General features: G+C 40.2%; 1 protein-coding gene across 3 annotated transcripts in view; it reads right to left on the bottom strand.

Annotated features, from left to right (window-relative positions):
* LOC111143594 (plakophilin 4) overlaps nt 1-21791 on the bottom strand; it is a 251428-nt gene that overhangs the window by 28472 nt on the left and 201165 nt on the right. For 2 of the 3 annotated variants that reach the window (XM_022497434.1, XM_022497439.1), the window contains exons 9-11: nt 21284-21503; nt 14045-14177; nt 12721-12934 (exon numbers count right to left, since the gene is read on the bottom strand). In XM_022497434.1, coding sequence (XP_022353142.1) covers nt 12721-12934; nt 14045-14177; nt 21284-21503 — 567 coding nt within the window. Of the gene's footprint in view, nt 1-12720; nt 12935-14044; nt 14178-21279; nt 21504-21791 lie in introns of all 3 variants that reach the window. The other variant, XM_022497425.1, reaches the window with a different exon arrangement.

Genomic DNA, 21791 nt, shown 5'->3' with positions numbered 1-21791 from the left:
TCAGTGGGTTAAAGCCCCTGCCTTCAGCTCAGGTCATGATCTCAGGGTCCTGGGATCGAGCCCCGCATCGGGCTCTCTGCTCAGTGGGGAGCCTGCTTCCTCCTCTCTCTGCCTGCCTTTCTGCCTACTTGTGATCTCTGTCAAATAAATAAATAAAATCTTTAAAAAAAAAAAAAAAAAAGAATGTGGGGAGAACTGCTGCTCCAGTGCCCGCCCGGTAACAGCAGACTGTCCGCTCAGCCTTTCCGAGGCCTGGAGAAACTGCTGGGCCCTCTACAAAGGAGGGAGGTGTGAGAGCTGACAGGAGCTCTTCCTTTGGAGGAAGGAGAAGTACAAGCATAGAGCCAGAACTGCAGATAGTAAACTGATACTCTGAGTGGAGAGAGGACCGCCCCTTCCATGCACATCACCCTGCCCTATCCACGCTGCAGAGAGAGAGGTCGCTGATGGAGGCTGATGCTTGGGCTCTGGTCTGCGAAGGGGTTCTGCTCTGCCCTGTGCCTGGTTGCTCTCCTCTTACCCTTGGCTTTGACTTCTGGACCTGGCTATATGGTCTTACCCTTGTTTCTCAAGGTCTTTTGCCCTTTTCTTGCTCCTACCCTTTGGGGTGGGTTAGCTCACCATCACCAGAGGACCTTAGCCTCGGCAGTGGTTCATCTAGCTAGGCTCCAAATGGGAGGGAGGTAGACAATTTGTGATCAGTAAAAGTAAAGACCTTGATTTGTCTCTGAAAGCTTGTTCTGTCGACCATTATAGACCTCTACTTCTATAATTATCACGTGGCAAACAAGAGATGGGTTCTAGTCAAGAGTGCAGCATACACTGAGGGTGCTTCTGAGATGAACTTCAGTTCCTCAGGTGGGGCTATTTCTCCCTGCATTCTGACAGAATTGGCCAGAAGTTTCTATATAAAATGGTTTTAATCTAGGGAGGTTGTGCTACCTATTTTCTGGAGTTTTCACTGGACTCTCTCAGGGGCAGCCGTGTGAGGTGTGGGGAGAGGAGGATTGGCAGCAGGCTGCCAGGTCCCCACCCCAACTCACCCAGAGTGGCTCCACACTCATCTGTTCTCAGGACGGGGCCACACTGTATGTTTCTGTTGGAAACAGGGTTTCATGTGTAAAAGACACTTGAAAAGCATTGTTTCAGGGGAAAGGTATCAGAGGACTGATGACCAAGGGAGAGACCTGGGAGCTAAGGATGAAAAACAAGTCCCTGAAGGTTTATTTTGATGCAAAGACGGGGGAAGGGAGAGAAGATGGAAGAAAGAGTGGGTTGAGACACAGAAGGGGGGGTGATAAAGGCTGCCATGAATGGGGCTTTAGCACTTCTGCTGGGGCCTGCTGGGGCCGAGCCAGCCACAGGCAGCACGTAGCCCAGACACTGCTGGTGAGGAGGTCATCTCCTAAACTCCTCTGACAATTTTATAACATATTTTCAGATTCCTCACTTCACAGAATTCAACACATGGGGGAGGGCACCATTTTCTAATAGGCTACGTTGTACTTCACAGAAGAAATGTATAAAACTTAACTGTAAGGCAAGGCTTATGAAAAGGAAAGCCTATTGCATTATAGGGTTTAAGTATAAAATTAGATATATGGCTACAGAAAATGAAACAGGGTGAGTCACAGACTTCAGGTGAAAACATGACTAAGAAAAGGGGTGGTGCTTTAGCACGATGGATCTAGGAGTTGATGGCTAGAAGTTTTCTGATCATTGGTAGAAAATCTTGTTTTTCATGGTTCCTGCCTCCCCTCCTGACTCCTGCTAACACCTACTTTTGGGAAGAGGGTATTTCCCAGATTTGTGGATTTCCCTGCCTTTCTGTGCAGGTACCAGAATTTTGTCCTCCTCTTTCTTTTATCACGTATTTAGAATGACCAGTGGAATTATGTCATTCTATAGTTTACTATTAGCCTTTATCTACATGGGATTGAACAGCATAAATGCTCATAAATCAATATAAACTACAGTAACACGATCATTTACTGTGATTTTACTCTGTGCCAGGCATTGTGTGCTTTACATATAGAATCAAGCTGCACAAAATGAATTAACTTGCCATTTAATTATTTTGTGGGATTGAAATATTCTACATGTTGACTTTTTAAAGGATGGGTATTTGTTTTTCTAAATTTAATTTTAATTACATTAGGCAAGTATAGTGAGGAACAATTCTACCAAGATCCATTCTTTTACATGTGTTGTTACACATATGCAGCACACAATAGGTGCTCACAAATATTTGTTGGTGGGTCCAACTTAATAGCATGTATTTATTTTTGATTTCCCTTTTATTTCCTTTCTGTCAGACTTAGCTCATAATTATTACCTGACTTCCTTAAGCTGAGTATTCAACAGTGTTTTAAGGTTTATAACTACAGGGAGAAGTCAGAAGAAAATCCTGGATCTTTAAAGGAATTTGCCAGCATAGTTTTGCTCGCCTTTCCAATGAAGACTAAAAGACATGGTCATTGAAATCACCATCTTAGCACTGAGGATAGAAGAATTCTGTTTCTGTTACATCTCTAGAACATTTCCAGAAGTTAAGAGTTACACAGTAGCAGGCCAGAATCCTAACCCCTCAAAAGTGCAATAAAGAAAAAGATTGGTGTTGCCCAATTATAAAATGTTAAATTGTTTGAAAATATGTAACCCTTCGGTACACAAGGTGACTGTGTTATCTTTTGGTCAGGTGAGATGACTTACTGATTGTAAAGCCAGTCTACTATATAAAAGTCTACTACAGGTTTTCTGTAACCTCAAAAAATGTTCAAAATTATTCTTGACCACAAAAAAGGGAATGATTCTATTTTTGCTAAGTCTGCAGCATTCAGAGGACCCATGCCAAGGCAGTGTGATGATTTACACTGAGTTACATTATCCCTCTAATCCTGCACTTCACCATGTAACACACAGAGCTACAGTACTGGGTGTGGATTTAAACCAGCCACTTCAAATATCAGAGACATTGATTTTTCTCTTCCCCACCTTCTATTTCAAAAACAAGATTATGGAAAGCCTAAACAACCAGTTCTGAGCAACCAATATTGGATGAAGAAGGTTCAATTAAACTTAAAAGCTTTAACTATGGAATGATTAATTTGGCTGATCTATTCAAAGTAAAAAGCACCATTCTTAGACCAGCTAATAATACCTTAATGGACATTAAAAACCAACCAAACAATATTTGGAAAATATTATTTCTCTGGTAGCAGAAATATGTAACAGCTTACACAATTGCTTTCTGTTATGAAAGAAATCTAAAAGCATGAATTTTTACCTAACATTCAATTCATGTCCAGTGTCCTAATTATAAAAAGCCCCCCCTCCCAAAAGCCAAAGAACTAGTGTACTTCTGGACATGTTCCTGCATTTTCTTCCATGAGTAAGCCTTATTCTGTCAGTCCTACTCTTTCACAAGATGTCCATGAGGTAAAGAGAACTACCCAAGCCTTAGTGGGGAGGACAGTATTAGATCAGAGAACAGATGATGAGGTCCCACTATTCTGGCACAGAGTGAGAGTCATGACAGGTCACTCTCATGTCTCTGCTTCACCTCTGATACACGCGCTCATCCTCTGCCCCCCCACCCCCGCACCCTCCCCCACCCCCGCCCCGCCATCTGTGTGTGCTCCTTGGAACACAATGGTGTTGGGATCCCCACCTTGCAAATACTCTTGGTTAAGTCGGGATACAAATATTAGGCTAACAGTGAAAATATAAAACCTCAAGGCTTCAGATTGCATATGAAGGTCCAAGTGTGTGTGCATCTTGCAAACTCAGTCTGTGGATAACAAGGCAGGAATGTGGGCTTCTGAAGCTAGGGCCGCTGCCTGTTCTGAGCGTGTGCTTCCGTTATTATCCCCCTAGACAATCTTTTGCTGAAACACTTATGATCTAGCAAATACACCTCTCCATTTCTGCTCACTGAAGCTGCCCCTGAAGCTCTCGCCTAACCCCTTAAGTTTTTTTTTTTTTTTTTTTTTTTTTTTTTTTAAATCAACCTCTGAGGCTTTCTGTTGGGAAGACAGTAATGTCAAGATTCGATGGCTACTACATCTGGTCCCAGTATGGCCTCCTATGTCCCTGTTCATGAAGGCTGTGCAGCTCAGGCCTTTCGCATGCATGTTACTAATACCCAAGCGTGGTATAGATCTGTGCCACCCAACAGAGGAACTATGGGCCGGATGCGGCTAGTCCAAATTGAGACAGGCTAGAAACGTCTATATAGTGGAGCATGAAGACTTCGTATGAAAGAGATGCATGTAAAACCTCATATTAATAATTTTATATGGCTTATAAATTATTTTAGAAGAATTGGGTTAAATAAACTACATTTTTAAAGTAAGTAATACCTGTTCCTCTTTCCTTTTGCATGTTCAGAATTACATGTGTCCTACATTATACGTCTGTTGGGAAGTGCTGGGAGAGATACTTGTTCACTTCATGCCAACATCTAAGGGAGACCTGTAGGTGAGCCCCCTGCTCTCAGAGGCCTTGCCACAAGCAGTTACAACCCACAGCAGCCATCACAAAGCATGCAAGAGCCGGAGGAGCAACAAGCACAGCTCGCCTGTCATCTGTGCTAGGCACTCCACACCCATTGTCATGCCAAGCAACAGGTACTGGGCTTATCACTGGGAGAGCTGGTACTGGCAGGGGTGATTTGCCTGGGGCCACAGAGCTGGGAGGAAACAAGTCAATCTCATCCCAAAGCTCAGTCACTTCCAACAGCATGCTGCTTCTCCCTGGATGTTCTTCTGCACGTAGGAACCTGTCTGGTAGGATTGGGCACCACCACACCTGAGCTGGAGTGTGAAGGGCCAAGGCCAGAGAGAAGCACTGGGGTGGGGGAAACCCTTCCAGGTGGGCTGCAGCCCAGGGGGAGGGGCAGGAGTTGGGGAGCTGTGAGGCTTGGGCTGGCCTAGAAGGGAAGGACAGGGGCTGCAGACATGAACAGCAAAGTGGAGAGGTGTAGAAGGGAGGGACAGGTTTGATCCCAGGGGTGATGGGGGTGCTTATGGACCAGGAGCGGCAGAGCCTATGTTCCAGGAAGGAGTTTAGGGGGAATGTGATGAGGATGATGAGATGGGAAGGCAAAGAGGAAGGGCGAATTCTTGTGCTGACAGTTTGGAGCCTGATGCAAGGTGAGGGTAGCCTCCAAGCTGAGCCCCAGCTTGGCATCTGTGTGAGGATCTGGAACTCTAACGGGAAGGAGGAAATCGAGGGGCAGCAGGAAGAGATCACTACAGTGAAAAATGCCTACCATTTATGGCTTCAGGCAAATCACTCAAGCTTTCCACCAGGACTGGAATGCTGTGAACAAATTATGAAACGAATGGAACTGAAATAATGGGAAAGCAATTATTATGAGAGTGGAACAGAAGTACTGTCTGTAATCATAGAAAAGTCTTTCTTCCTCTGGCTAAATGCTGAGGACACAACACTCCTGGTGGTGTCTAACAGCTCCCAGGCTTCCTCTGATGCTCCCATCTCAGCAGGGGTTGGCTGAACCATGTGCAGTGACTCCTGGTAGAACATGCCATCATGGATTCTCATGGCTTCCTTCTTCCTGCCCTGCTGCCAGGCTAGGCCTGCTTGCTGTCCTCCCTGCAGGCTGGCACAACTGCCCCGAGGGCTGGGTCCCACAGGGAGGCCTGGCCTTGGTCGCCTGCATGCTTCCTGTGGTTCCCCGCACACAGCTACGGCATCCTCCCTGTCAGGCACGGAAAAGTTCCCTTGGGCCCAGCTATGAGCACAGTGGTCACCACGTCTGGTTTCAGCAGCAGGAGTGAGAAGGCGCTTAGGTGATGTGGAAGGAATCTTCCCTGGAGGGGGCAGTGGGGAGCCCATGGCCTGGGCTAGCTGCAGAGGCTGCACACAGTGGGGCTCTAGCCTACATATTCAATTTGAAGGAGATTGCTCCTGCTGTTAAAAGTTTTCCCCTGCTGAAGGACACGAGTGATAGATCTTTAAAATCTTTAAAGAACAGAAGGGTTAGCCTGCGTTTCTGTGATTTTTCAGGTACAAAGGGGGATCACAGCATCTTTGAAAAGATCTGTCAATTTCTAGAGATCCGTTTACAGACTCACATTTGCATTTTAACATACTCTTCTTTTATTTCAGGTCATTTTGCAGCTTCATGGGTGGGTTGAGAGGATTAACTACATAATGTAGTTATGGAGTCCTCAAGACCCTGGAAAGGCATTTCTGCTGAAAATAAATCAGCAATTCAGAATTGCTGACTGTAAGGGATATAAATGCCCGTAAGGGATGTAAAAGATGGCTCCTTCTGTCGGGGGAGTTTGTAAAAGCGAATGGGGTCACACACAGGGAAATATTCCCGAGAGAATCACAGTGATGGCGAGGTGGCAGGGAGGGCAGTGACCTGGCCACCCTGGTTGTTCTTCAGGTTACTTCAGCCTCTGGCACAGAATTAGGTCATTTACTATCCTAGACATGTGCCTGAGAAAAAGTCACTGAAGTTACGTGTTCCATAGTTAACTTTGAAGGGTTCCAGGAATGTGCTTCTTCATGGGCACGAAATCGCTGACCTAGCTGTCTGGCGCCAGCAGAAGTCTAGAGGCAAATGTACCTCCAGTACTAAGCCATGAGAAGTTCTACGGACTCAGAAACTGCAAAGTACTCGAGAGACCTGGGCTGGCGTCTCTTGGGTGTCTTCTTTTTAGATTTTTGTCATATGCCTTCATCTTTCTCAGATATACTGATGGTCTGATCTCCCGAGGGAGTGTGTCACTGTGGGGCCTCTCTTGTGCTTAGAAATTCTGTTCTGACCAACAGCTGACCACCTGGGTTCTGTAGGGACCCTGAGACCCCCCACTTGACTGCCTCATTTTCCTTGGCATTTAGAAGCCTACACATAAAATAGGAGGTCATATTCTATTTACAAGGTTGAATCTTTTCATACTTCAATCTGTCATACTATAAATCTTGAAATATTCACAAGACTAAAATCACATTTCATGTTTTCTAAGCAACCTGACACTGTCTGATTATACCCACTGGTTTGATGTGACCGTGCTAGTGGCCAAATTCAAACAAATTTCTCTACATTCTCGGGCGAAATTCAGAAAGTAAAAGGTGTTTTTCCTTTCATTTTTGGTGGTAATTTGAAAGAATTAAGGGAGATGACACTTGAAAATGGGCTGGTACACCCCCAGATTCTGCCCCTGCTCAGCACTTTTCAGTGGCCCGGGGAAGGGACAGGGAGGAGGCAGAGGAAGAGGCAGGGAAGGACATGCTCTGGCCTACGTGACAAGAACCCAGCCACGACTCAATCATTCTGGACCCCAGTTTCTCATCTGCAATATAGGGGGGAAGAATAGAAGATTTTTTTTAAGGCCCTTTCCAGTTCAAAGTTCTGTGACTCTGCATTAGGAGTCGTCCCATTTATAAGACACCATTTTGTCTTGTTACCAATTAAACTTCTTTGTCATTTTATTTCTTATTAACCAATTTTTATGGTTTGAAATGTTCAGTAAATAAGAAAGCACAGGGTCCTGTTTTTTCTTTTTTTTTTTAATTTTATTTTTTATAAACATATATTTTTATCCCCAGGGGTCTGTTTTTTCTGTTTTATAAAGTGGGGCATGTAGTTAAGGATCCCACTGATGCTGGCTGGGAATTGGGAAGAGGTATTGCTAGATTTCTGGAAATTCCCCATGTAACACCTGATGGCTCTAGTGGTCCACGAAAAGCAGGAGAGAAATAGGCTAACTCCTCTCTAGACCAAAGAAGAAATGGCTTTTTTGAAGGCATAATAATTAGACCAAGGGGACATGTTTAGTAAATTATTTCATCCCGTAATGGCACTTAACAGTCCAAATGGCTGAATGCATGTCCACTAAGCTCCTGTTCTTTATAGAACATCCTACTGTTTGCTCAACTTTAGCCTGGCCCATCTACCCTTCCTTAGTGCAGGGCTATCATTTTCCTCTTAATTTATTACCTAATTAGAAACATGGCACTAATGGTCGGTGAGGGAGTAAACCTAATTTCATGTTCTGCATAGTGTCTGAAATCCACTGCTAGCATCCAAAAATTTTTAAATAAACAGTGTGGAAATATTTTACTTAGCCATATGGATGAATAATCACTTGCTAAATTGGAAAGAATGTGAATATAGCAGTCATTTAAACAAACTCAATTATTATTCAGGAACAAAGGCTACTTTTTGATATTTAACACTAGTGTTAATAGGGATAATAAAAGTGTGGTAGTTTTAGGACATCTGGTATGTTAAAACGTAGGCCTCTGGATTCTGTGCACTATCAGTTTCGATAGCTTCTAAAAAATGATGCTTTCAGGATGCTCAATAACTCGAAACTCATATTTCCTGGCTTAGAAACACTATTTAATTATCTTGAGCAAATGAGTTCTACATATCTTTTCTAGTGACAAGATGTTCCCACTTTCCACCCATAGTGTGTGGCCTAGAAGACATTCATTTTATAACCCGACTGGGAACAACCATACTTCATGTAGCTTTCAAGTTTAAGCACAATAAAGGCAAAAAGTGTCTTTGTGATTATATATATATTAAAAAAAAAAAAAAAAACCCAAAACCAAAAGACCCACTCTAAGCACCCATATAAATTAGCAATTACTAAAAAAAAAGCTCATCACGTTTCAACCTGGAAAATGTTGAACACAATTAAGAAAACACAAGAATCCTGTTACATTATTAGAGGACCATTTTAATTAACAATGATAGCCATACTGTCTTGAGAAAATACACCTCGGAAAAAGCATTTTTCCTTGCCAATAAAGATGTGGTCCAAAATGCAGGTGCTGGGCATTTATTATATTCCAAGCAAAGGTGAGGCATCTTTTTAAAACAACAGCTAAAATTTCTTCATTTATGTACATTAATGCCAAACTGAAACAAAGGGCACCAGAAAAAAATATGTCTTTGGACTAATAACTAGGTGGAATTACTTACTACTAAAAATAAAATAGTTTCAAAGGGGATAGTAATTTTTTCAGAAAACACAATATTTTGGACATACAGCAGTTCATTGTGCTTTAACAATGCACGATACTAAACTGACTATAATCCCCACTAAGGAACTCTTACACCACACCTGCAAAGGGCAAGCATTGTGCAAGGCTGGCCAGGGCCAGAGTGATTTGTGGAAACACTGCAGAACATTGAAGTTTGGAAGAATAACGTTCTGTTTTCAAAGAGGATTTCACAGGAGATGGGCAGCTCATATGGCCTGCCGAGTGATGTGGTCACATAGCACCCAGCTGCCCATGTTTGGAGCAGACATGTTTTTTTTTTTTTTTTTTTTTTTTTTAAGATTTTATTTATTTATTTGACAGACAGAGATCACAAGTAGGCAAAGAGACAGGCAGAGAGAGAGGAAGGGAAGCAGGCTCCCTGCTGAGCAGAGAGCCCGACGCGGGGCTCGATCCCAGGACCCTGGGATCATGACCTGGGCCGAAGGCAGAGGCTTTAACCCAATGAGTCACCCAGGTGCCCCAAGGAGCAGACATGTTTTAATGAGAATGGTCTGGAGTGGGACACACTTTCCAGGTTAGGAGAGATCTGGGATGCTGTATTTAGGGCCTACTGTTCTTGTCTGCTAGGGCTGTTCCTCAAATGAGCTCCTGAGGGCCCATCTTTCTTGCCTTCTCAAGCCATACTTAATGTCTTCTTGTTGCTCTTTGGATAACATGCTACTCAGTCTTAACCCCACAGAGCCGCGGGTTCTCTGTCCCTGTGGGCCCAAGCACATCATGGGTGGCTACTTTACTTGGAAGCTGTACAAGGGATACATGCATTGGATAGCTGAAGGGACAGAATTTATTTTGAGGTCCCCTCCAACCCTGTGATTCTATGGTTCAAAGATGGCTTATGAGTATTTCACTTGAGGAAAGAGTTAATGAAAGAGTACAAGGGTGTCTTGATATTGTCATGCTTTCAAACACTTCAGGGACTACTTATCTTTTAAAAAATTACCGAACAGCATTTAAAGGTGGTACCACTAAATTCTGGAACTGAAAAATGTGAACATATAATTTTTCTTGTCTTCATAAATCTTGGTCTATAAATACATGCATGCATGCAACACACACACACATAACTATGCTAGATTTATATTATGACTTTGTAGTTTCATATTAGCTGGATAATGTTTATATACAAATCAAACTCAGGCTGATATTTAGCATTTTGGAGCTGGAAATTCACTTCTGAAGTCCTCTGGTCCAACTCCTTTACAGAAGTCAACTGAGTCAAGTGTTCACAAATTGACCACTCCCATTCCAAAGCAAAGACAACTTTTGAAGAGAATCTTTTGTAAGCAATCAGCTCTTCTATCAGTATAAATTATGAGGAGTAAAAGTACAGAGTTTAAAGGCAATTCCTAATTTTCCCTCTCCTACAAGTATGGACAAAAAATATTTCTTAAAGCCTAAAGCCAACTGGCAGTTGTTCAAAAAGAAAAAAAAAAAATCAGAGGTTGTTGCTAGTTTTACATTGAAAGCAATATAATCTACTGGCGAAATAGACCTTTTTGAATTAATAAACACTCATATCCTCCTTTCAAGGCTAGGGCCCATGTATGAAAACATCTTGTGTTCTCAGCAGCTAATACTGCACCCACACAGAAATAGTGGAACATGGAGGGAAGCCTAAAGTAGCACTTAGAGCTAGAGTACGCGCCAGGTGAATTAGTACCTAAAAGCTCTTAGTAGTAAAGTCTGGCTCTCTACTTCAAATAAATCGGATTTACTCTCAAATGAAAAAAATCACCAAACTTTCATGTACTTGCTTCTTGTTTATCACTAAATCCTACAAATTCCTTGAGCTTGGCTCAGGACAGGTACTGTAACCATTTCACCCAAGGATAAAGCCTCAGAAACAAAAATCCAGCAAAGACTTATTCCTGCTGTGACAAATTATGACAGAAGAGAAAAAAAAAAAAAAAAACCTGTATATTTATCGTGACTAGTTAATCAAAAGAGAACCAAATCTGTGTAGAAGCTGTGTTTCTAACATCAGGATATCCGCGGATCACCACTGATCTCGCAGGGAGCCCACACAGGTTAGTCTGCCGGCTCACTGGCTGCCCCGGTATTACAGGGAGAAAGTATCTAGACAATTCCCAGGAAGGTCGCAGTAATGGAGAAGAAAGCACTCATATGCTTCAAACACGCTGTCTCCTCTAAACCTCCCTAACAGAGAACTTAATGCTAATTTTGGGGCATAATCACAGTGATTGTGTTGACTTCTAGAATGGTTATATCTATATTCCTCCTTTTCCCTTAATTCTATTTAGTTTGTCTTAATTTTCATTTTATACACATATGCCATATACATGTAAGTGTAAATAACTTATTTTTTTGGTGTGAGAGGGTTTGATGCGCCCAAAACATTTGAAAAAGAAAACGTACCAATAAATCAATATGCAATTTAGATGTGTTGAAACAGTAATATTCAAACTACATTAAGGCAGGCAGTTCATTCCAGAGTTTAGGATTATACACAAAGTGTATTCTACTTTTATTATGTAAATTTCATACCAACATTATTTGGAGTACAGGGTACTGTATTTTCAACATTTTAATACCTTGTAAGAAAGCTGATTCCCCTTAAATATTAGATTCATGATGGTCTGCTACCTTCCCAAGTGTTACTGAGTTACATCTGACAGAACCTACAGCTCTAACTTCATAGTGGAAGCGAGTGGAGAATGGGATTCATTTTTTTAAAAAACATTGTTAGAAAATTTTAAATTAAGTATCTCGAGCATGAACAATAGCATAGCAAATATAAAACACCCAGGTAACTACTATCTAGTTTTGTTAAATAATATTTTGTCTTATTTGTTTCAGGTTTTTCTTTTTAAAGAAACAGAGCTGGATGATACCCCCCAGCCCCATTTTTCTCTACCTGCAACCCCTAGAGGCAGCTACTATCCTTAACCTAGCTTCTGTCCTTCCAATGAAAAATTTTAACTGTAATGCATGTGTATATACCAAAAACTAATGTATAGACTCAACCTGCATATTAGAGACTTTACACCAACAGTATTATGCTGTGTATATCATTCTGCCAGTATTTCTGGGTGTTTATCTGTGTTGCCACAGATAGCTCGAATGCATGTTTTAACCCTTGTCTATAGTTTTGCTGTGAATGCGCTGCCCTTTATTGAGCAATTTTCCTATCAGTGGATATTCAGCATTTCCCCCTAACTCTCTATTATAAATAATGCTGTCATTAATTTGCCTTGCTGTACAACTGTTCTTTCGTCTGGTTTTTTCTTTCCTCAAGAACCTTTGAACCCCGCTGACAGTGCTGCAACACTCCAGTCTCTCAAGACATAGCTTCACTCACTTCCTCCTGTTCTCTCACTCCCCACACTAGACCACCATGCCCTCGAGGTGAAACGTCTCTCTCACTGTTCCCTCTTCAACTGGCTACCCCTTCTTTCTATCACCAATGCAGTTCAAGGATTACCTCCAGGCTACAGGACTCCCAGACGTCAGGTGCATCTACTTCAAATCAATCCTGCACCATGGGTCTGCTGGAAGAATGCACTTAGAGGCCCCAACCGGCCATGCCATGCCCTACAGTCACCTCCAATCATCTCCTACTGAGAACCCCCAACTTCCTCCCAGTGCCACCATACTTGTCTAGACGGTTTGCAACATTTCCTCCAGGATAAGATCACATTGTTCACCCACCTGTAACAAGCTCCCTTACTTCTGCATCAATAGATTTTCTCAACAGTCGCAACAAGGCAGGTATCCCACCAACATTCTTCATCGCTATTTTATTTTCATCTGTAGACTTGCCAAAAACAAGGTTTCGGAGGGCACCACAAGCATTCTTCTGAACTTCCAAAACTCTGTGGTCCAAAAGGTCAACCAGATGCTTGATTCCCCCTAACTTACACACCTAGAATGAAAAATATTAGGTATCAGGCCTAAGTGACATATGATTAATCAGTGATCAAACGAGGTCTGTTATGGGAAGATTATGGGAAATGGACAACTCCAGATCATTTCAAAAGGCTGCTTTTCATTCTAAATAACACATCTTTTATAAACATTAAGGACACTCTTCAAGATGAAGCTGTTTTTCTGGGTTTGGCTTAAAAAAAGGAAGGGAGAACTAGGTGTATTAATGGCCATGTGTAGCTAGCACAATCCTACTCCAACCTCCTAAACACACAGAGGGATTATGCATACACTTCTGAGGGCAATGAGCAAATACACAAACATAACAAAGCTGTTGAGTAGGATCTGAGGTAACATACAGGAAAGGATTTTTGACTGAAGTCACTTGGTTTCAACTGTTTCTCTAGACTACTCTCCCTAATCTTCCATTTTGTCAATTAGTACATTACATAAATATTTCTGGGCTCTATTTCCTTTATCCACCTTTAGCTCAGTAACTGGTATGTTGTTTTGCACAGTAGGTTGATAAAAAACACTTAGGTTCCATATGCCAGTGCAGGGGGAAAATGCTAAGATGTTAAAAGAAAGAATCTGTATGTCATAGGACACTAGTTGATAACCAATGACTCACTGTATTTCTATAAATGCCAAAAAAAGTTTAAAATCTCAAATAAAATATGCACATAGGGTCAGTATTAGTAATGGTTATAAATTCTCTGTAATGACTTAATTGTATGTTGGAACAGATCTTGACCAGAACCTCATCAAGTATATGAGCTCACTAGTTTCACATGTGATTTTCATCTAGTAGATTTTTGGAAACTACTCTAAAAATGCAGGTCAAGTTGATTTTTTGCTTTATGTTTTATAAATAAGAAGCTAATGGTGGACGCACGATTTGAAAATGCTAACAGCACGCTAAGAGTATAGTATACTCATCCTGGTTTCTCCTGAGAAATACTGCAGTGCGTGTCTAAGAAGTAACAGGGTAGCTGATACCAAAATATCCCTTTGAAAGGGCCTCGGAACTGCATCTGGTAATTTCTAAAGCACACAAGCACGTGACTGATCCATGGAAGGGGGGCCTGCCTGGCGCTGGGGGCTGTACCTCCATTTTCACTTTGTTGTCGCCGAAGCACAGGTGCTGCAGGTAGGCAGCCGCATTCGCCTGCACTGATGGGAACTGGTGCTGCAGCATGTGGATGACTTCGGGCAACTCGGGGTCACGCCAGGCAAACTCCCTGTGCGAGAAAAACACAGCTTCAAAAAAGGAAGGACCATGCCTTAACGAGGCACTCGAGGAAGCACTTGTCAGGAGAAAAAAAGCTTGGCTGAGGCCAGAACTGGAAGTTATAGGACTCCTAAAATAGGAGAAGTAACCCTCCCCCCGCATCAACATGTGCAGAGGCCCAGATGCTTCTGATCTTAAAGAAATCACGATAAATGGATGCGCAGAAAGAGATTCAAGAGAACAACGGAAGTTCTTAATATGAAAAACTTCTCCATTCTCCTTTTCCTCTGCGATTTTAATTTTATGCCTTTCTTCCTGTGTCAGAAATTTGCTGGTGCAAGGCTCAGGCGAACAGGAGCACTTTAGTCAGGTGAGAAGTCATGCCTGAGCAGAGAGAGAAAGGCTGGTGGGAACAGGGCAGATCTGGTGTCAGCCTGGAATCCGCAAATAACATGCACCTGAGGGATCTTATTTATTTATTTTTTTTAAAAGATTTTTAATTTTATTTATTTGACGGAGAGAGAGAGAGAGATCACAAGTAGGCAGAAAGGCAGGCAGGGGGGAGGGGGGAAGCAGGCTCCCTGCTGAGCAGAAAGCCCAATGTGGGGCTCGATCCCAGGACCCTGAGATCACGACCTGAGCCGAAGGCAGAGGCTTAACCCACTGAGCCACCCAGGCGCCCCTGAGGGTTCTTAAGAAACTCAATATTTATGGTTGCTCTAGATTATAAGATAGAAACATAGAAAATTATTAAAAAAATTTAATCAATAATTCTATGCCCAGAAAAAAAATACTGTTGACATTTCCTGCTGGTCTTTTTTTTTTCTATCATGTGTGCAAATGTGCATGTGGGTCTACAGAACTGTTTTCAATAATTAATTTCTGAATAATTGAAATATTTTTATTGAAATATTTAATTGAAATATATAATTGAAATAATTTTTGAATAATTGAAAATTTCAATAATTTAAAATTAATTTTCAATAATTTTTCAATAATTAAATAGCACTTAGTTCATGAGTACTTATTCTGGGCACTTTATTTGTATTAGTTCATTGATTCTTATTTTAACTACTTAGATATGGAGGTTGAGACAGAGAGGCTAAGCAACTTGTCTTAAATTACTCAGCTTGTCAACAGTAGAGCAGTCTGCTTTCAGAGTTTGTGTTAGCAACCCCTATGCTATCCCAACTTCTTGTATAATGAGTATACAATCGTACTAAGCTCAAATACTCTCACACTCTGCCTTTTCAGGTAACATCACATTGTTAGAATTTTCTGATGTCAACGGACTGGCTCACTGTTTGGGATCCTTGTTAAATATGAATATATGCTTATATCATATGAAGACCAACTTCTTAGAAATGGTTCACAAAACAACAAATTTGCAGACTTTGACTACAGAATGAACTATTACCAAAAAATGGATACTGAATAAACGTTAAACCTTTAAATTAGCAACCTAGTGATACTTCTATTGTGCAGTTTATAAAGGCCTAGAGTCTCTCTTGGTCTGGGAAGGCTCCATGCATTCACTTGCTTGTCCACTGCAAAGGGGTAATCTACCCCTGCACAGACAGACATACCCATTCAAATGAATAGTGCATCCTTTCTATGCTGCAGGTGCCACAGCAGGCGCTAGAAAGATACAAGCATTCCTTTCATATACAGAGTCTTATATGCCCAACTAAAAAGTTTAGTCTTAATATCAGTAACAGGAGTTATTCTTTATTGATTATTTATTGATGGTTATTATTTACTGATGGCATAAACTTTATATGCATTACCTCATTTACCATGACTTGCCCCATGAGGTAGGCACTATTAAATGTTATTTAATAGAGACAAGTAACAGGGATTAGTAATTAAGTGATCGGAGTATGTGAAACCCAGGTAGTCCATATGTTTCCCCTTCACATAAGGAACAGAAGGCAGAGGTTTTGAGGCAGAAGAGTGAGACAAGGAAACATTTATAAGGTCACATTTAGAAGGAAGATAACTCTGGTGGCCAAGTAGAGAATGTAATAGAATCAGAAAATACTGGTGACAAGACTATCCACTATTTGCTCAAAACAAAATAGAGCCATCCTTGACTTCTCTCTTTCCTATATCCTTCTTATCCAACCTATCAGCAAGCTTTGTTGACTATCTCTATAATATTTCATATAAACCCAACTCACCCATTCTCTCCATCTTGTATGGCCCATCTAACCATCTTCTATGTGCTCTCTCTGCTTCAAACAACAACCCCCCAAGCCATCTACTTTTTGCACAGCAGCCAGATCATTTTCATAAAAGTGAAGCCAAGGGTGAGATGGAGATTTCTGGTTTGGGGGACAGACTGGGTGAGAATATCATTAATAAACAAGAAGAATACCACAAATGCCAAGAGAGGCAGGCTAACACAGCAGGAAAAACACAGAATTTGGAGTTAGACTGCTCACGTTCAAGTTCCAGGTCTTTTATTTGTGATTTTGAAAACTACTCAATTATTTGGAGTGTTACTTTCCTTACCTGTGTAACAGGAACAATAAAACTATCATCTCTACCTTCCTCTTAGGTTGGCTGTGATGATTAAATTGTGATGATGTATATTAAAATATTTTATGTACTTTGAAATAATATTGATGGATGTTTTATTAATATTCGTCAGCCCTAAAAAAGGAACTATTCTAAATAGGGTCATTTGCTATTATAAATAAATTCCCTTTTATGCACTGTTAACTATATAACTGTTTCTGGTCAAAATCTGTCTAAAGTCTATTATGTAAAACTATGCTGTAACTGTTAACAGAGTGCAAGGAGTGTGACTTCATCTTTCCTTGATGACTCACAGTCATTAAACAAATACACATTTTTCTCCTCTTTAAATGGCATAGACGTGGTCAAGATTTCCTGGTATCCTTGGGTAGTATGAGGGCCAGACAATACAAAAGGTGGGCTCCAGCTGGAGATGGGCAATTAGGCTTGGCTGACATCAATTCCAACCCTGGTTTTCAGCAGAATTTTACCCTGAAAAGACTGCTATCAATTCATGGGCTGGTTGGATGGCAGGCTTTGTATCATTAAAACCTAAGCCCAGCACGTGCGATAATGAGCACTGGGTGTTATATGCAAATAATGAATGGTTGAACAGTACAGGAAAAACTAATGATGTACTACTACATGCTGGCTAAGTTAACATAAAAAAAATAAATTAAAAAACAAAAAGACAACAAAAATACCCCACCTAAGCCAAGACTTCTGTTTTCAGCCATGATAGAATAACTGGTACTGCACTTTGCCCTTCCACTAAATGTAGGAAGGAACTGTTTTTAGGTCCTGGACAATGGGTGACACAAGAATTTAATCCTTGAGAGAAGGGAATCGTCACAGCAGCCCCATATTCCCTGGCTTTCTGCCTGAGGGCATTTTTTTGAATCATAACATAGGAAGCTGAGTCCATGAAATAAAGCAATGGACTTAATGAACTGATGGGGAGAGACTAGAATCTGGGGATGCCAAAGTGGTTCTGATTTGTGGGACTGGGTACCGGAGAGAAGGGAACAATGCAGAGGAGATTCACTGGGCCTATAGGAGGGTTACTCACAAGTCTTTAGTTGAGTGCTGGGCTGTACATGTCCATGACACATGTACAGGTTGGTGCAGTAGCTGTTGGAGGACAGAGCTGAACTTATGCCATGTGATGTTGGACCTCCAGCCCAGTCAGAGAGCAAACCTCATGGAGTACTTTAGGATTTAGTCTCCACAAAGAACTATGCCACAGAGTAGAAGAATACACTAGGAGTAAAACAAACCTGAAATAGACCCATCCTAGAAGAACAAAACCAGTCTTGACAGGATCAAAAGCATCTGTCAGTCATATACTTATCTGCTGCAACCAAACTCAGAACCCTAATAGGAGACAACAGAATCCAGAGTCCCTACAATGTTATTATGCACCAATAATTAGCATATGATTTAAAATTGCTCCACATAAAAGGAAAATAGGAGAGGCACCTGGGTGGCTCAGTGGGTTAAAGCCTCTGCCTTCGGCTGGGGTCATGATCCCGGGGTCCTGGGATCCAGCCCTGTAACAGGCTCTCTGCCTGGCAGGGAGCCTGCTTCCCCCTCTCTCTGCCTGCCTCTCTGCCTACTTGTGATCTCTCTCTGTCAAATAAATAAATAAAATCTTTAAAAAAAAAAAAAGGAAAATAGGAAAATGTAACCCACAAAGATGTAAAAACAAAAGAAAACAAAACAAAAACAAAACACCCAAATAACAGAAACAGACCCAGAGAAAACCCAGATATTAGAATTATCAGAGGAGGACTCTAATGGTCATTATAGATGTGCTCAAAAGAAAAACAAAACAAAACAAAAACAACAAAACAAACCAAAAAACAAAAAACAAAGGAAAACATCCATGTAGGGAATGAACAGATGAATGTCTTCTGACACAAGGAAACTATAAAAAAAACCCACCAAATTCAAATACCTGAAATAAAAAATTCACTACATGGGCTTAGCACAGATTGTGGAGACTATAGAAGAAAAGACAGTAAATTATGAAGACAGATCAATAAAAAATACCAGTATGAAGAATATAGAGAAAAAAGATTTTAAAATATAAACAGAGCCTTAGTAACCTATAGGATAATGTCAACTTATTCCAGGGGAGAATGACTTTGGGGAAAAAAGCAATAACGGTTAAAAATGTCCCAGTTTTGGTAAAAATCATCAACCAACATTCAAAAAAATCTCAGTGAAACCCAAGCAGCTTAAATGTAAAAAAGAAAAAAAAAAAACCAAAAAAACAACCCCCCCCCGCACATACCTAGGCCTGTCAGAGTAAAATTGCTGAAAGTCAAAGATAAAGAGAAAGACACCCAATGAGAAGGTATATTACATAATAAGAATGATGATTTCTCATCAGAAACAATGGAGGTCTGAAGACAATGAATGACATTTTTTTAAAGAACTGAAAGGGAAAACCCATACCTGCCAATCCTGAAATTTATATCTGGTAAAAATATCCTTTAAAAATGAATTAAATAAAAACATTTTCAGATAAGTTAAAGCTAAGAGAATTTGTTGTTGGCAGTCACATAACACAAGAAAGGCTAAAGGAAGGGTTAGGTTGAAGGGAAATGGGTTGAGATGGAAACCTGAATTTACAGTAAGAACATATAAGAAGAGAACTATATGTGGTAAACATGAAGTGAATATCAAGATCACTGTTTCATCTCTTAATTTCTTTAAAAGAGAATTGAATATTTACAGTAAAAATAATAAGGCTATAAGTTTTATTATGGACGTAGATGTAAAATATTTGACAATATAAAGGTCAAAGGGACAGCGAATGGAATTATTTTCCACAGATCAGGCCCTGCTCAAAAGTGACCACCATGAATGCTATTATTCTTTATGTCACTATCACTTTCCATAGGAGGTACTTTGGTTACTCTTTCTAGATGTGTCACTTATACTACTAATCGATTTTGCTTCTACACTAGACAACACAGATTTCCATTTATATAGAAAACATCAATAACTCCTTTAGTCTTATAAGAAATTTTCAGGTTAATTATAATGCAGCATTAATGGTAAAGAACATGGGTTTAGAAATGACTAAAGATATTACTTCAAGTTTGCTATTTTCAAAACTAAAAATTAAAAGCTGTCATGAGCTTTTTATTTTGGTTTGAATATTTAAACTTCAGATTCACCTAGATTCTAGTTTCATCTAGAATAAACACAATTATTATGTGTTATGTGTATGTGTAAATAAAATAATCATTTATTCATCTTACCAAATGCATTATCAGTGAAGTTTCATATAACCAAAGCTAGCCGTAACAGTTTCATGCATTAGACTACAAAATTATCATACTATGAATAACTGAAGTATATTATCATACACGAAATCCTTATTTATAGTGAATCAACTTATATCAGAGGTCAAAACTAAAGTCTTCAGGGACACAAATTAAACTCAGAACTCTAATCACACTTCACTGTCTTTCTGGATAGCTATTCTTTTCTCTGCAGGTTCAGCTGAGGTATGGTCTAAATTGCCTATAATTTAAAACACTTTTGGGAAATTTTGCATCTAATAGGGTGCCTCAGTATTTTGTCATTTTGAGGTTTTAAAAAATGAAATCATACAAAGGTATTTTTGACTTAATTATATTGGAGGTACTATAAGACAAATCATTTAAAAACCCTTAAAATGGCAAGAACACGGACTAGCAGAACCAAATGAATGTATGAACTATAAAGAACTTTAGGAAAAAAAGAGTGATCAGGTGGAACGGTTTTAGTGAAGCAGTGGGTTTCCCATTCAACTCAAAAGTACTTTTATTTTGTTTTAATGAGCAAAATCTCACTCACGTATTTAATTCACATTCATTAGAATAAGTTGGTAGGTTGCTGAAAATGAATTGATAATTATAACAATTTTCCAGTAAAACAACAATTTGTAGGCAGAGTGAATGAAATCTTGCTAATATATGCCTTCATATAATACTCAAGCTGCTTAAAATTTAGCAATAATTCCACTCCTTCAGAAATTAAAATTCTCTTTCAGTTTCTAAATATCTTTTTTATTTCCTGAATATTTTAAATGGCTTTCATTACAGATGAGGCTATTTTTCAAAATCAATCAAGTACCAAATGACTCATACTTATCTTAATAAAACAGGCTTTCTACATGGCCAAATAAAATTAAAAGGAGAAAACATGTACCACTGGCCATTTTTTGCTTTTAAAATATAAGAATTTCTTGTCAACTATTTTCTCCTAAATGGCAGAAGTTAATAGTTAATAAAAACACAACACAGCATTGACTAGTACGTTTCAAAATGTACGCAACACTGGTCTTTTCCAGTTTAAAACACCATACTTTTTTTCTGAAGCCTTCATCTAAAGAGTCAGGATAAAGGAAAAGGGGTAAAATGATCTTTTAAAATCTTTCATATAATTCAGACCAAGAGGCTATCACACAACTGGAAATGCTAGAGATAACGAGTTAACTGATACTATAATAGACTCAGCAACTTGAAAAAAAGCCAGAAGGAAGGAACTGTTGATGCCCATGATACTGTAGCATTCTGGAGACTCCTAACCAGTACTTGCCTGGGGTCTTTCTGAATGCTGTCTATTGATGGCGATCTCGTGGTGCCATCGTCAGCCGGCGCTGCGTGCTGAAGCCTGTTATAATTGCACTCTTGCACTCGGTATTGTATTGGCCTGTAGGGCTCCGCATAGGTAGCTGTTGTGTTCAGAGCATAATTATTTCTTTGGTATGTAAGGGTGCTTCGTTGGCTGGATGTCCTTTGCAGATTTCCAACACCTACTAGAAAGCCAATATTTTTAAAACGATTAGTATATTCTCCATGAGGTGATACTTTCCAAAGTAAAACTATTTTTAAGAAGGATTACAGTTTTAACAATTACATAAATTGCTTTATAGATTTCATCAATATAGATGAAATAAATTACCAATTTAGATTTTTTTTTTAAAGATTTTATTTATTTATTTGACAGACGGAGATCACAAGTAGGCAGAGAGGCAGGCAGAGAGAGAGGAAGGGAAGCAGGCTCCCTGCTGAGCAGAGAGCCTGATGTGGGGCTCGATCCCAGG

This window comes from Enhydra lutris, unplaced genomic scaffold (genome assembly GCF_002288905.1).
Source record: "Enhydra lutris kenyoni isolate GAN:26980312 unplaced genomic scaffold, ASM228890v2 scaffoldscaffold1, whole genome shotgun sequence".
NCBI classification, from domain to species: domain Eukaryota; kingdom Metazoa; phylum Chordata; class Mammalia; order Carnivora; family Mustelidae; genus Enhydra; species Enhydra lutris.
The sequence above is the reverse complement of the archived record's forward strand: the minus strand, read 5'-3'. Positions and strand labels throughout refer to the sequence as shown.